The sequence below is a fragment of the Ostrinia nubilalis genome, chromosome Z (assembly GCF_963855985.1).
Source record: "Ostrinia nubilalis chromosome Z, ilOstNubi1.1, whole genome shotgun sequence".
Taxonomy (NCBI): Eukaryota; Metazoa; Arthropoda; class Insecta; order Lepidoptera; family Crambidae; genus Ostrinia; species Ostrinia nubilalis.
The window spans coordinates 27,480,596-27,497,058 of NC_087119.1; the positions used below are offsets into that span (position 1 = coordinate 27,480,596).

The 16,463-nt window shown below is 44.2% G+C and overlaps 2 protein-coding genes across 2 annotated transcripts in view; one reads left to right on the forward strand and one right to left on the reverse strand.

Moving 5' to 3' along the window:
• LOC135087026 (exosome complex component 10 homolog) overlaps nucleotides 1-7,072 on the forward strand; it is a 36,772-nt gene extending 29,700 nt beyond the window's left edge. Inside the window, exons 10-15 of the mRNA XM_063981877.1 lie at nucleotides 1,349-1,487; nucleotides 2,588-2,703; nucleotides 4,819-4,915; nucleotides 5,795-5,872; nucleotides 6,029-6,256; nucleotides 6,809-7,072. Of these exons, the coding sequence (XP_063837947.1) occupies nucleotides 1,349-1,487; nucleotides 2,588-2,703; nucleotides 4,819-4,915; nucleotides 5,795-5,872; nucleotides 6,029-6,256; nucleotides 6,809-7,018 (868 nt within the window). The 3' untranslated portion in view covers nucleotides 7,019-7,072. The remainder of the gene's footprint in view (nucleotides 1-1,348; nucleotides 1,488-2,587; nucleotides 2,704-4,818; nucleotides 4,916-5,794; nucleotides 5,873-6,028; nucleotides 6,257-6,808) is intronic.
• A 1,507-nt stretch (nucleotides 7,073-8,579) lies between these two features.
• Nucleotides 8,580-11,916, reverse strand: LOC135086466 (uncharacterized). Its single transcript, XM_063981191.1, has 4 exons — nucleotides 11,512-11,916; nucleotides 9,503-9,634; nucleotides 9,267-9,422; nucleotides 8,580-8,894 (listed from the first exon to the last, which is right to left on the reverse strand). Exons 1-4 carry the CDS (start codon nucleotides 11,914-11,916, stop codon nucleotides 8,580-8,582), a joined length of 1,008 nt encoding a protein of 335 aa, XP_063837261.1.
• Between the last annotated feature and the right edge of the window lie 4,547 nt (nucleotides 11,917-16,463).

Below are 16,463 nucleotides of genomic sequence, written 5' to 3' on the forward strand. Positions count from 1 at the left end.
ACACAGCATGCCCATACGCCCAAGGCGTCCACTGAAAATCAGTGTCCAGCCATGCATTTAGCTGGCTGGATATACTGAGTGGGCGTCCTTTTTGGCACATCGCCTTTATAGACATTTATAAGTATTATTATTGTTATTGTAATTTTTTTTTATTTTTATTTCCATATTAATGTCCTGATTTATTGTTTCTTTTTTGTGTGCCAAATAAATCATTCTTTCTTTCTTTCTTTCTTTCTATAGAATTTGTCAGCGACGACTGATCAGGGCTGAACTGAGAAGAGATGTGGAAATAATGAAATTTGATTGTCTCTTCAAAACACACCTCCACTCCGCTCCCCCTTGATGGAAACTAGACCCTACGCTGTGTCAGCAAGCGTTGCTTGGGGCTGCGAATTCACTAACTTCATTTTTCGAATACGCAGTAATACTGTCATTCCGTGTATTTTATCTTTTGTATTTGTATGAATTGCCCTGTTGTAACACTGTTACTCATTGGCAAAAAAATTACCATTCAGTCACACTAGTACTGATCACACACATTAAATACCTTTAATATAAGGATAAAAGAGATTTCATTTTAAAGAAACTGTGCAAAATCAAGTACATAATCTAAAGCTTACAGTAAGAAAATACAGTTTAACGAGTAAGGATGTGACTGGATGAGATTTTTTTTTCCCAATGAGTAAGACCCATAATACTCGGTGACACGCAATGAGGGTTTTCGCGAATGAAAAATCCGCCAGATGGCAATACGTAGACGCGAGGTCCAAATGCTGCATGATTGGTTATTTTTGACATGACATTGACAGATATGTCAAAATCCACCAATCACGCAGCAGTCAGACCCCACATCCCGCCATCTAGCGGATCTTTCATTCGCGAAAACCCTCATTTCAACAAAACTGCAACTTCTAGTTACTTTTGAGTTGCATCTAAGTTTCTGCCATAGATTCCGTTGAGAGACCACACATGACGCGACCAGCTTGAAACCGGTTTGAAATGGTCGCGTCATGTGTGGTCTCTCAAGTAACTAGAAGTTGCAGTTTCGTTGCAATGAGGGCTATCGTTTTAGCGCCACTGTAGAGTAAGGTCCTGTCACTTGCTAGTAGCGAAGACAGTAGCACCAACTGGTGAGCGCGAAAGTGGTAGGAGGACTATCGCATTTGCACTCGTCAAGATGGCGCCACTGTAGAGTAAGGTCCTGTCAATCGCCAGGGGTGCCAACTGTTAAGTATTAAAACGATAGCCCTCATTGCGTTTCACCGTGTGTTCTGGGCCTTACAAACACTGGTATCAAACTCGCTCTGGTTTGTCCGGCTGCTGGTACGTTGACGGCTGTGGTCTGCAGGTACCTGCTGCCCAACCACATGCTGGTGGCGCTGGCGGAGTCGCTGCCGCGCGAGCTGCAGGGCGTCAGCGCGTGCTGCAGCCCCACGCCGCCCTTCGTCAAGCAGAACCTGCTCGCCATACATCGCCTGTTGTTGTCCGTGAGTCTACCATTACAGCCGCCTCGACGCCCTGTGCTGGCAAGCACAGATACTACCCGTTCGCGCTATTTGCCGGTCCGTGGAATGCGCGCCCCTCCAACCGCGATTAAACGCAATTAATTTGTCTTATTTTACGCAAATACACAATTTTTATCAATAATAATAACAAAATATTTTAAATATAGATTATTATAGTTTAGTTATAGAAGCTTCCCGTCGTCATATCGCCAGCGGCAAACTTAAAGCGAACGGATAGTACTACATAATACAGGGTGTTGATTTCAATCCTCGCCATATTTAGAGAGTTGATTAAGTAGCCTAATCTAATCAAAAAACTTCGAAAAAAAATTAATACGAACTTTAACTTTAGTTAGTCAAAGAAAAATACATATTTACACTACCTACCTTACGTGGATACCTTCAGTAGGCTATCCGACATGATAAGCGAGCAATCCGCGTAGCTCGATGGTGCCGCAGTGTAAACGTATTGCAGTATTGTGAGCCACAGTACAGTTGATGTCGCACGGAAAATATTCGCTAAAATTTCCACTTTCGTTTGTATTTTTTTTATTTTTGGTGGATAATAACGTTTATGTAAGTCGTAGATCACCTAAATAAATATGGCGAGTATTGAAATCAACACCCTATATATTTGTAATAGGTACGGTTCAAATTACAATCGAATTGTAACTATTGTTATCTTCTTTCTTGTCATTTATTCATTGTAATGTATCGTATTGGTAATTGCAAGTAGGATGCAATCAATAGCAATGAGGTCAAAAAGTAATTCAGAGTAGAATAGACATGTTTACACTACCAATCAATTGACGTACTTTTTAAAATTGTCAAAACGAAACTCTCCCATAGATTTTGTATGGCACTACAAGCAAGCATTATTTTGTCAACTCAAATAAACTACTTTTTTTTCAATTACAATTTACAGGTAATTTAAAATTTAAAGTTTTTAAGACCAGAATGAAGTGTCTTTTTAGAAAAGTTGAGATTTCGGATTATTTGGGAATGGTGTCAAATTGTCTATTACTTTTTGACCTCCAATAATGGTATTAGCGGAGTTGTAGTAAGTAATATTCTGGTTGCAGTGCCGCGAGTTGCCGCCGGAGCCGCAGGTGCTGGGTGTGCCGCGCGGGGCGGGCGGGGCGGAGGCGCCGGCGCGCGCGCACCTCGTGCACGACCTCGCGCACCTGCCCGACCACGGGTAACCACACACTCACCACTGTTATTTGATTTTCACTTGCAAGAATGGAGAAGTTTCCAATTTTTTTCTATTAATAAAACTTGAAAATATAAGTAAAATCAATAATATTGGTGAAAGAATCATGAAAATATCTCTAAAGCCTGGTCCGTGAGCGCTGTCGCGCTCGCACTCACTGCGGGCGCGCGTCGCACAGTCGCGACAGCAATATAATTACGCGCGAGCGATAAGGATGGGTAGCTTGGGATCATTGGACAAAATTCTACGTGCTCACGGACCAGGCTTTACAAATAAAGAAGTTACAGGGCCCTAAAGATACGCAACAAATATTTCGCGCCATTTTGAACGATCACTTCACGCCATTAATTTGGAGTACAAACAGTCAATCACCCCTGTGGCAGTGCTATGGACCGATCCATTTTTTTTATAAATCTAAGTAGTTTTTAATTTTTCAGCCAGGGTCACTCAAGATTCTTTCTTAGTAAAATTGTGTAACCTTTTTTGACATATCCAAGACCTGACCATAATGCCTATGTTTAAGTTCCAAGCGAAAATATGAAGGTAATTTAAATAATTAATTTGTCAGCCATTTATTGATGGATTCCAAAAATAACTTCAGCGGCTTTTTAGTTTTGTTTTATATTTTAATCCCATTCAGAGAAATTTAATGTTTTCAACTTCACAAAACTTCTCCATTGGACATTTTAAGCCCGCTGGAGTCTGTTGACCAAGCGGCCATTTATTTTAGACTGACTCTACATACATTTTGATCTTACAGCTAGGGTCTTATCTCACTTAAGTACTCGAGTTCATGTGAACTGGACTTTTTATGAATAGGCTAGTTTCCTAAAAAAAATTTTTTAGTCCGTCATGTTTAATATCAAAAAATATTGGACACATATATTTTTATTTGTCAATCTAACAAATAATTACATAGTTATGGTGCGTTGAAGTTCCGCACGACGTCACAACGTGCGGCACTTTTATGCAAGCATTGACGTCACGGGCCTCTTCTTATGAACTTTGGCGCGCTTTATCTCTTTAAATTTTCATTAGTTTGAAAAAGTGAAAAATACGTGTAGAGTATTTTTGATAAGTTAACTGACGGACTAATTAAAACTCTTGCTTTTTGACCCAGGAAACATCCCTATTGGACGGAATGCGCCCAAACGGGAGACTCGATATAGTGGTCACGACTTTTATAGTATTTTATAATGTAACGCCCGTTTTTGTCAGTTTCTCGGTTGTGAAAACACCTCAATCTGCTGGCTGGCATTTAAACCTATGCCTGACCATACAGGGTGGAAACGATAAGTGATCCCACTCGATTATTTCTAAACTATAATCCGGGCCTCTTCAAGGCGAGAGTGAATAGGCACTTACAGGGCAGATATGTACCATCCTAGACTGCATCCCACTTAACATCAGGTGCGATTGTGGTCAAATACCTGCCTTGTCATACTAAATGTATGGAAGATGGAAAAATTTAATTATTGGATAAATCCAGTTTATTCTGTAACCTACTATTGATACCATTAAATAGAGCTCGTGAAGCACTTTTAGGATCACAAACCAGTTTACATTATCTTGTGTAGTTTTTAATATTATGTGGCTGTACCAAATGTATGGAAACTTGAAACATTGAATTTTCGGATAGTTCCAGTTTATTCTGTAACCTATTATTGGTACCATTTGAAAGAGCTCGTGAAGCACTTTCAGGATCAGTAATTAGTTTTTTGATATCTTGTATAGTTTAGAAATAATCGAGTGAGATCACTTATCGTTTCCACCAGGTATAGTTAAATGAACGTTGATGCTTGACCAACACGTCCATCACAAAACGCACCTTAGCATATCCTTGGTTGTATACCAGCATTAGCAGTTTCGGTATAAATAAATAATGTGCTCATCAACTCCATGTTAAAAAATAGTTTACCCACCTAATTTCGCCCATTTTCACCATCAATCCCTACTTTTTAAGTGACCCCTACGGTAACACATAACAGGAATTTTGTTTCCATAGGAGTCACTTAAAAATTAGGGATTGATGGTGAAAAAGAGCATGAATGTCCCAAAGTATACGGCGTACTCGTCGCTTAGAGCCTCGTGTGGTTGCAGCCAGGAGAAGCCGATCAACCTGGAGCGCGCGGAGCAGCTGCTAACGGCGCCGGCCTGCGCCCCCGATATCCCGGCCTTCGCCCCCGTGCACGCCGTGGTGAGTCCCGGCTTGCTTCATCTAATGCAGTGGTTCTTAACCGGTGGTCCGCGGACCACTGGTGGTCAAAGTCAAAGTCAAAGTCAAAATTTCTTTATTTGTTTAGACTAATAAATAGTTCTTACAAATCGTCATTTTGCTCTTAAGGAGCCTCTACATGTCTCATAATCTTTTTACCCTGGTCCCTGGAGGCATTCCAAGTGCTCCGCGAAGACATCGTTATAAACAAGTGACGTGACGTGATGAGTCGAGTCAACACAACACAAACGGCGCACAGTGGGCGAGAAATCGACCTCCCCTTTCATAGGATTTTGGAAAAAATATAAGTGGTCCCTGACAAGACAGAAATTTGGTAAAATGGTCACTCGTAACTTAAAGGTTAAGAACCACTGATCTAATGATATACAGGGTGTCCCAGAATGGGTGAATCAAACTGCTAGGGGAGGTAGCTCTACTAATGTACTATCCCTAAAATATATAAAAAAAATTAAGCGCATAAGGACGCAAAAAAAATATTTTTTTGAAAAAGTGAAAATAAATCAGCTTTGCCTAAGTATCTGGCTATAATTGCTGCGTTTGGAGTTTATTTGTACTTTTTTCTTACTAATAATAATTGTAGATGATCGCTTCGTTTATCTGTAAACAAACTTTTGAAAATAATAACTAGATTTCGAGTTTAGAGCACTTTATTTAAAAAAAAATCCGAACTCGAAAATTTTTTCATATTTTTTAGGGATAGTACATTAGTAGAGCTACCTCCTCTAGCAGTTTGATTCACCCATTCTGGGACACCCTGTATTTAATATTGCATTGGCAACACAAGAAACCATAACATGCGTGTGAATATTTCAGTTTCTTTAAGCTGTATGTTTGTTGCAGGTGTCGGATTTGAACGTTGATGCAAAACTTTTCATTCCACCATACGATAGATATAGGAAATATCGTTCTTTGGCACAGGTACGACTCCGTGTTTAGCTTAAGTTGCTTTATAGCGATTTTGGTAAATGTAATATGAATTCGTTCCCGCGTTCTTGGCAATAATCGTAACATTCACATTTAAAATGTGTTTTCCATCTAATTTGTGTGTTAAAGTACTCGAAATTATGTTCACAGATTGAGGAGTTAAAAGAATTCAAAGAAAAGGAAGCAAAAATTGCGGCCATCAGCAAAGACAACGAGCTGATCAAGTCAGAGGTGCTGGACAAGCTCAAGCAGGCGTCGCGCGCGCCCACGCCGCCCGCTCCCGCGCCCGCGCCCGCTCCCGCTCCCGCGCCCGCGCCCGCCGCCGCTGACGCCGACGACGCCAAGAAGGCGCAGAGGAAACGCAAGATCTCCGACAAGGTGAGCCGGTGCGGCGTCTGTCCGCGGGGACAATTATCTTCAGCTAGCTTTTTTAACTACAAACCCCATCTATACTCCATGCACACACTCATCTTTAACTCATAAAATCGACATATTCAATCTGAAAAATTAGATTAACCAACTTATTCAAACTTCAGGTTAGACAAATGGCAATGCCAGATTTTGTATAGAAGGTGGCGTCTTTTTTTTTTTCGCGCGGCCGTCTACAAACCTTATTTTTTGATTACAAAATAGTGTAATAAACCAAACTTACTATGACATGTATATCTCTAAACTCAGTCTGAACTGAGTTACGAGCATTAGAAGTTTGATGATTTTACATACTAGATTTGCTTTCTGCGCGCAAGTTTTGTAAGAAATTGCAACAAAATAGTGAGATTGTATGTGTAAACAAACCATCCATTATAGGCTCCAGCCATCAGTGTGGAGCAGAATCGGCGCAATAAAAAAAACGTCACTATTTTGTTGCAATTTGATTGAGTCATGGTGCCAGTAAGTGAGCAATGTGTTAATTTGGTCGTCCGTCCGCAGGAGCGCAAGGAGGCGGCGCCGGCGCCGCCCGGGCCGACGCTGGAGCAGCCGGCGCCCGCGCGCGCGCCCGCCAAATCCAAGAGCGTCAAAATGGCCGCCGAACCTCCCAATCTCAAAAATGTAATTTACAAGAATGTAAATTACAGGAAGTTTTACGACGCGGAAAAATCGCGCAAGCAACCCAAAATGAAATTTAAGAAGCATAAATAGTTTTTTTAAGCGAAACGACGGAATATATTATCGTATATACTTTTTACTTATAAATTGTTTTTTATTTACCCTAATGAAGATCGAAACCAAATTTTCGAACTAACATTTTTGACTTCTTAAAACTTCAGGCCCATCCTATTAAAAATGACCCCAAAATGCAAATTCATGATTGGTCTTAGCGTCTAAGTTTCAACACCCATAACTGTGCCCGTATAGGTTTAAAGTCTAGGTTTGGTTGTGAGTTATAAGCGTCTTGATAATACCCTAAACGTGTGGTTGTGGTTGTTTATCGAATAATGTTGTTGAAAGCTGAAATCAAACATGGATTGGCCCATTAGAGTGTGCGTTTGTTACATTTGCCTGACTAACATTTCACTCGGTTGAAGGATTTTATTTTGACGTTAATTCCATATAAATTATTATCTACTTTATTTATGTATTTTCTTGTCACATGGTAAATACAGGTGGTAAGAATAATACAATAAAAGTACCCTTGCACACAACACCCTGTGGTATATAATAATAGATTGATGTCAAGAGACTGGCGTTGAAAAGACAAAGCGGTAATTTTTTATTGAATTAGTATTCCAGGGAACAATCCCAAGTGCCAGTAATGGTCGATCCACCAAGGACACGGGTAAACACTGAGAACGATCGAACTTCCATATTATTCACACGACAACTTTGACCAGATTTGATTTATGTAAACAGCTTTGGAATAAAATGATCAACAGAGATACAACAACTTGCAAACCCACGACTAACGTCCGTGATTTATTTTTATCTTCCTGTCTAGTCATTATGTTTAGTTGTACAATGGCTTTAAGTTTATTTTATTTATTGAGGACAACCAACAAGACAGACACAAGTACAAGCAAAGGGGTTTACATTAAGTTGGTTGGGTTTAGTTTCCTAAAGGTGCTGATAAACTTGAGCATTCACTTGTAATGAGCATTTGTGCGAATGTTACATCAAAGAAAAATATTTGATAATCAAACAATTAGAATCGTCCCACCCGCGATATTGACAGGGGGCGCCACCGTCAATACCGGATCGCTGGTTCCAATTTTTGCCACGTTGGAAAACACTAAAATGTTATTTGCAGGAGGACGCTGCTATCAATGCCAGGTTATTTTCTGATATTGATGTTTCAAAATCTTTCACCTATACGACGTTATGGTGCGTTGAAGTTCTGCGTGACGTCACAAAGTACTGCACACTACTTTGCAGGTAGTTATCTTTTTAAAATTTTATTATTTTGAAAAAGTGAATAATACGTGTCGAGTATTTTTTGATAAGTTAACTGACGGATTAATTCAAGGACGTCCACTGCTGAACATAGTTCTCTCCCGATGATTTTACAAATAGGTTTCTAATACTAAGTAAATAAGCAAGATGTGTAAATAAAATATTTTTATAATTTTATCAGCATAAATTGCATCATTTTGTACTTATTATTAATTGAGCCGTTCCACACTCCGGCTCGAGAGCATCCGAGTTAATGGCACCAGTCGAAGCGCGACGTACATGTCAGAAACTCCAGCGGTCGCGAGAGCAGCGACTATTCCGACATATCCTCGGAGACGTCCTCCCTGATTTTGATTTTGTTTTTGACGGCGCGGCGGCCGGCGTAGCCCGAGTCGTTGCGCTCCTTGACCACGCCCTTGCCCTCCGCCGCCTTGGGGCGCGCGCGCACGCGGAACTTCTTGCGCGGCGGCTCCTCGTCGCGCGGCTTCTTGCGGTGCGCGCGCGGCGGCGGCGGCGGCGCCGGGCTGCGCGGCTCGGGCTCCGGCTCCGCCTCGCGCTTCAGCGCGCTCTTGAACGTCTGCCCCCGCGTCGGCTCGTGCAGCGAGAACGTGATCCGGTCGTGGTGGATCTGCGCAAGCAATTCATTCGGTCTCATGAGACGGTTACGGTATTAATTAAGTACTGTAAGGCCCAGAACAGACGGTGAAACGCAACTGCAACGAAACTGCAACTATCTGATGATTCTAATGAATGAAACTGAAAGTTTCAAACTGGTCGCGTCATATGTGGTCTCTCAACGGACGCTATGGCAGAAACTTACATGCAACTCAAAAGTAACTAAAAGTTGCAGTTTCGTTGCAGTTGCGTTTCACCGTCTGTTCTGGGCCTAAAAGTAGGAAACTTGAAAGAAATCGACGGCAAGACGTTAAGAATATGTAAGGGACAAATAAATTCACGTTGAGCTATGAATCGGTGTAACAAGAGCGGACGGTATACTGACCCTGTACTCGACGGTGAGGTAGCACTCCTCCTCGTCCTCGCAGACGAGCGAGTTGACGTCGGCGGGCTTGGCCACGCCCGCGGGCCGGCGCCCCACGCGCAGGAAGCGCCACAGCGAGCGGATGCGCGGCCCGCACGCGCGCACCATCTCGCTCACCTGTGTACAGCAGGATATTATCATTCATGTGCCTGCAATGTGTGAACCGGCATCGACGAGCCCGGGGGAGCGGGACGCACCTTCATCTGCTCGGCGCCGTCGCAGGAGCCGGCAGCGCGCGGCTCCACGCCGAAGGGGTTGATGCAGGCGCGGTCCTCGGGCAGAAGCGAGTCGATCTGGAACGCGCACTTCGGCAGCGCGTCGGTCCGCTCCTGAAATTACACTTTATTAGATACCGTTCACCTTTATTCAATTCAATTGACATTAGGCTGCTACTTTATATCACATGAGAGAAATTGTAGTTAGATCGCAAGCATTGTTATTGTTTGCATTGCTTTGTTGATTTTACTCTGAAACAATGCCTCTGTAATCTCTGCCAATTATACACGACTGTACGCGCACCTGTCACAAATCTAGCCGAAGACCCAAGAGCTAGACTGACCCGACACTATACCGAAGATATCCCGGACGTCAGTCTGTACGAGATTAGAATGGCTCTCAAACAGCTGAAGAACAACAAGGCACCGGGTGATGATGGAATCACGGCTGAGCTTTTGAAGGCAGGCGGAACGCCGGTACTAAGGGCTCTTCAGAAGCTGTTCAATTCCGTCATCCTCGAAGGAAAAACGCCTACGACATGGCACAGAAGTGTGGTGGTACTCTTCTTCAAAAAAGGTGACAAAACCTTGTTGAAGAATTATAGACCCATCTCACTTCTGAGCCATGTCTACAAGCTGTTTTCGAGAGTCATTACGAATCGTCTCGCTCGCAGGCTCGACGACTTCCAGCCTCCCGAACAAGCCGGTTTCCGAAAAGGCTTTAGTACCATAGACCACATACATACGCTAAGGCAGATTATACAGAAGACCGAGGAGTATAATCAACCACTTTGCCTGGCGTTTGTGGATTATGAAAAAGCCTTCGATTCGGTCGAGACCTGGGCAGTGCTACAGTCTCTCCAAAGGTGCCAAATTGACTATCGATATATCGAAGTGTTGAGGGGTTTGTACAAAAACGCCACAATGTCGGTCCGCCTCCAGGATCGGGACTCGAAACCTATCCAGTTGCAGCGAGGGGTAAGACAGGGAGACGTCATATCTCCAAAACTGTTTACCACCGCCCTGGAAGATGTCTTCAAGCTTCTGGACTGGAACGGATTTGGCATAAATATCAACGGCGAGTACATCACCCACCTTCGATTCGCGGACGATATCGTAGTCATGGCTGAGACCTTGGAGGATCTAGGCACAATGCTCGATGGCCTCAGTAGAGCCTCTCAACAAGTGGGCCTCAGAATGAACATGGACAAGACAAAAATCATGTCTAATGTCCGTGTTGCACCCACTCCTCTGAAGGTTGGAGACTCTACACTCGAAGTTGTTGACAATTATGTATACCTGGGACAAACAGTCCAGTTAGGTAGGTCCAACTTCGAGAAAGAGGTCAATCGTCGAATCCAACTCGGATGGGCAGCGTTCGGGAAGCTTCGCCATATACTCACGTCCGAAATACCGCAGTGTCTTAAGTCGAAAGTATTTGACCAATGCGTGTTGCCAGTGATGGTATACGGATCTGAGACGTGGTCGCTTACTATGGGCCTCATAAGAAGGCTCAAGGTCACCCAAAGGGCGATGGAGCGGGCTATGCTCGGAGTTTCCCTGCGTGATCGAATCAGAAATGAGGAGATCCGCAGGAGAACCAAAGTAACCGACATAGCTCGCAGAATTGCTAAAATCAAGTGGCAGTGGGCGGGGCACATAGCTCGTAGAGACGATGGCCGTTGGGGCAGGAAAGTTCTCGAGTGGCGACCACGGGCTGGAAGACGTAGCGTGGGCAGGCCTCCTACTAGGTGGACCGACGATCTGGTAAAGGTCGCGGGAAGAGCCTGGATGCGGGCAGCGCAGGACCGTTCATTGTGGAAAACCTTGGGGGAGGCCTTTGTCCAGCAGTGGACGTCATTTGGCTGAAAAGAAGAAGAAGAATGCCTCTACTTGGCACATTGTTAGAAATTCAAAATGGCGGGTGTTCGACGTGGCATGTTTGCACTATTGCGACTGGAATTTAGTTTTAAAGCGTGTATGTGGCTCACCCATCCGATTTCGTCGCAGCGCTTGGGCTCGTCGTAGCAGATGTAGTAGTTGGTGGCCTTGGAGCCGTCCGTGCGCTTCTCCGTGGACCAGGTGTACCAGTTCTCGCCGAACTTGAACATGCTGTTGATGTGGCTCTGGCGGTAGATGAGCGGGAAGATCATCTCGTTGGGGTGCAGCGCGCGCGGGCGGTCGGCGGCGGCGGCGGCGGCGGCGGCGGCGGCGGCGGGCGCGGCGGCGGGCGCGGGCGCGGCGTCGTCGTCGCGCGCCTTGAGGAAGGGCAGCAGCGTGGGCGCGGCGCGCTCGTCGTCGTCGGCGCGCGACTCGTCCTGCTCGGAGTGCATGACCACCTTCACCTTGACGGCGGCGCCCAGGCCCAGCAGGCAGCACAGCAGCGCGGTCCGCATGGCGACTGATGCCGGGCCGCGGCGCGCGCGCCGTATATCGGCGGCGCAGGAAGCGATAAGCCTGTTTACAAACACGCGCACAAAGAGCGCTGTCGGCGTCGTTTTGCGCGCCGCAGCTGCGAGGGACGCGGACGCAAATAAAACTCGTTCGTATAGATTATTGCTTTTATTCGGGTACAAAGATGTAGAGTACAAAATAAAAATACTGCATTTGGTATCGACCTTTCCGTAGAACTTTGATTATGAAAATTAAGCATTTCGACAAATACACGATTTACATCTATTAAAATAAAATTAAAGCATAAGGTTTTAACTCTAGACTAATTATTATTCTTTATCTATAATTCTATATAGAAATTGTATAATCGTATAGTACAAATAAAAAAGCGAGTGAAGTTTGGACCATTGTTAGGAATTTAAGTTTTCCATAGTGCTCAATATATGATACATCAGCCGTAAGAATTCATATTTACAATCATAAATTTCCTTCTAGAGTGATTTCGTCGTAGCATTAAGGGTAAGAATAGCATCACTAAGGCAGAGAGGGTGTTTTATTGTACATTACGTTAGTGCCTAATATTATCACTAAGGGGAGCCCGCAGGTTCGCCTACTTACAAGTAATTAGACCTCTGTATATTCGATTAGCCTAGGACATTGGTTCCTCAGGGCGCGGCCGCTGCGCTCCGGCGGCGGGCCGGCGGCGGCGGGCCGGCGGCGGCGGCGGGCGCGCGCCCTCTTGCAACTAAACGCGCGCTTACACCTACTGTGCTTACATTACCGGCTCCGCCCGACCGGAGCCATACGCTACAAGCTTACATCCAGACGTATCCTACAGAACAAATAAATACAGCGGCGGCGGCGCGCGCCCTGCGCCTGGTGCGCGACTGTCCCGGGCGCGCGTCGCTCCCGGCGATAAAAATATATTCGTCAACACATAACAGTATAAATCTTCAAGAGTCAATACGGCCGCGACGGAGGGGCGCCGCCATAAACATATCTATACATTGGTTCTGTATTGTCGCGTGGGCGCACTCCGCCGCGGGCCCTACAAAATATAAGCTTTGTAAACAGTAAGAACTAATTCGTTGAAACAATAGGGGTCACTCGTCCGACGCCTCAGCATCATCGGAATCACATTGCTCTCGAGAGTGGGGTCTAGTATGATATGTTTATTCATAACTCAGTCGAATTTCAATCTTTTGTGTTGAGTGAAACGGTGCGGTGCTGAGGCGTCGCACGAGCGCGCCGCCCGACGCGCGGTCGTCGCGGCGCGTCGAGGTAGAGGGTACGCTAATCACCGATTGGGATAGAAGTAGCTCTACGGGTCATGGAAAGCAGCAGTCGTGCCGAAGAAGCGGCCAGTCTACGCATGAAGAGTGTTGCTCCGTCAACGCGCACACATAACAAATTTTCGATTAACTACACGTTAATTACGATAAAGCTACAAAATACAAGTTTTCAATTTGGTCAGAAATACATAGCCTATCTCTAAAGAGCACGACAGAACGAGACAGACAGCTGCAGCAACAGATCGCCGAGGCAGCGTTAAGTACCGGCGCCGGGGCGCGGTGCGCACTCTCGCTGCGGAAAATAGATAACTTCTCAACTACGATATACTTCTAATAGAATTTATTCGATCCAGACGCAACTATCCCTAACAACTTACTCATAAATCCTTAATTTATTAGACTCATGAAATGTGTTTATGAAAATAAATGACTATTAAGATCGGTAAGTTCGCCAGAGGGCGCTCACGCAGGCGGTAACTTGTAAATTACACAAAATACATGATTGACTATCTATTAGTTTATGGTTTACAGCTTTAGTACAGAGTGTAAATGTGCCCTTGATGAAGCCTGAAACGACGTATCCTGTTCGTTCGTGAAACCAATTTTTACTAACGAGAATTACCTATTATCGGTGGGAAATTATTCTTGATTATTCTTGAAAAATCCATAAAATGTTTAGTTGATTCAGAAACCATTTTGATAAACACAATAAAGTTCATAATGAGGATCATTTCGATTTTTAGCTGTGAATGCAGATTTATAGGGCTAAGAAATCCTTAATACACAGTGCAAAAATTTTTGTTCTACGACAAAAATTGACGAAGTTATGGCCAAATTACTAAAAAAGTTCACTGACCGCCCGGCGCGGGGACGATGACGTCATTATATCCGATCCGAACGATGCCGGCGTACTGCGTGGATAGAAAATATTTTTTTCTAGCCAAATTATCAGTTTTAGAGAAAAACTTGTAATGACATTTATTCATCAGAATAAAGTAAGCTATAGATAGGTAATTTTTAAAAATAGAAATTGTGAAAAATAACGCAAAAAATCCATACGCTCATACGATTCAATGGCACGCAGAGACGCGATTGGGGTCTCCGCGGTGGTATATTTGGCGATTTATTCAAATAAAGTGTTCATAAGTGTTGTTAGAGTCATATCTTCTTCCAAGTAAAATATAAAAATGTATAAGTATTAATTTATTTACTTCTAACAATAAGGTATAGCTGAGGCAGATACACTCTGCCTAGGCTACAAGACATTGCTATGAAAATAATTTCGATGTACACGCAATACCTACCTGTTATTTAGTTTTTCTGAGTTAAACCTACGCACCTACCTATCTATTCGCCGTTCCCATGGGCGGGCCAGCTGCTGCAGGAAAGGACAGCCGCTCCGTGCTGGAAATCTATTTAATCTTAGCCTAGAAGCTGGGTATGACTACCCCGCCCCTCTCCTCTCCCCAGGTTATAAGCTGGGCATGACTTCCCCCTCGGCCAGAAGTTGGGTATGACTTGACCCCTCCCCCTCCCCTCAGGCCAGAAGCTAGGTAAGGCTTGCCCCTACCCCCAGGCCATAAGCATAAGCTGGATATGACTCCCCTTCGGCCAGAAGCTGGGTATGACACCCCCCCCCATGCCAGAAATAGGGTATGACTTGCCCCCCCCCCCCCCTTCCCCATGCCATAAGCTGGGTAAGGCTAGCCCCTCCCCCCAGCCCATAGAAACTGGTTATGACTTGACCCCTCCCCCCCCCCTCCCCAAGCCACAAGCTGGGTAAGGCTAGCCCCTTCCCCCAGTCCATAAGCATAAGCTAGGTATGACTCTCCCTCGGCCGGAAGCTGGGTATTACTTACCCCCCCCCCCCCCCCCCAGGCCAGAAACTGGGTATGACTTGCCTCTCCCCCCTCTCACCAAGGCCAGAAGCTGGGTAAGGCTTGCCCCTCCCCCCAGGCTATAAGCTGGGTATGACTTATCCCCCCCCCCAGGCCAGAAACTGGGTATTAGCATCATATTATGTATTATTATGTTCAATACAAACAATCATTAAGTTACACTCACCCCAACCGCGTCTCCGCATTGCATCGAATCCTATGAAAATGTGGTTTTTGGACATAGCAATACTTATTTTTCACAATTTTTATTTTTAAAATTACTGGTCGATAGGTTACTTTATTTTGAAGAATAAATGTTATTAAAAGTTTTTTCTAAAACTGATAGTTTAGCCGGAAAAAAATATTTTCCATCCCAATAGTACGCCGGCTGCGCTCGATTCGGATATAGTGACGTCACGCGGCCTTGCGTACGTTGACTTTTAGCGGCAAAAACGGTCTATGTTTATTACTTAATATCTTCGTAAGTAATGGTCCGATTTGGATAATTCAAAAAGATATATCTTTCTTATGTCTTAAAGATTAACGTAGATACTAGTTTTATTGAATTTTCTACAACAGTACTGATCCTCATTATACGAGCATGTATAATTCGTACAATCTCTATTTTTTTTGGATTCACAGAATGCATTGAATATAGATAGCTGCCGATCAAAATATTTATGCTATGCACTTATGTAAATTGTGTTACTTCAGAGATCTCATACTAACAAAGAAATTATGTATCAAACTTTGAACATTTTATGACTAAGTAGTATTTTTTCAGTATACATATTTATGATGTAAAAATGGTTCTAATTTTAGGGGAAAACGAGGTATCCGGCTTCGTCCGTACATTTACACGCGTCAGGAGGCGCCTGCGCTACCGGCGCTGCGCGGGCGCCGCTCGCGGCTGTCGTCGCGCGCATTCCACAATTACCTACTCTAAAAAATATCAAACTGAATTGTGTAAAATTGTGTATAAAAAGTCAGTCTTTTTGTGACGTTTCGAATCATAAACGTAACTCACGAATGTAAAATCAGAAATAAAATATCACAGATGAACAAAAAGCCAAGATTCAAAAACTTAATCCGATCAACTGTGGGTGACGCGGCGGACGCGGGCGGGCGGGGGCTCCGTCGGTTTTGTACCTTAAACAAATCTTAGTAGTCTGTGAAATATGGAAACCGTTTAATCGATTCTTTTGGTTTTTATTCTAAGTATTTTCTGAAAAATTGTCTCAGCAGGTTGCTCGTGGAGCCCTCCGTTATGTCGTACACACATTGCCCGCATTGCGAGGCGTCGATCTTCAACCCGTATGAGATGAAGTGTTCTGCGGCGGTGAGTAATTAACTTGTAGGAGCGGAAGACATGAAGGTTGC

Bases quoted from the DNA above. Each gene is read 5' to 3' on its own strand.
- LOC135086466 (XM_063981191.1), bottom strand. From the start codon at position 11,916: ATGCGGACCGCGCTGCTGTGCTGCCTGCTGGGCCTGGGCGCCGCCGTC. The intron at 9,423-9,502 runs GTGCGTCCCGCT...TGCTGTACACAG, and splicing joins ACGGCGCCGAGCAGATGAAG to GTGAGCGAGATGGTGCGCGC. The intron at 8,895-9,266 runs GTCAGTATACCG...TTGCTTGCGCAG, and splicing joins ACCTCACCGTCGAGTACAGG to ATCCACCACGACCGGATCAC.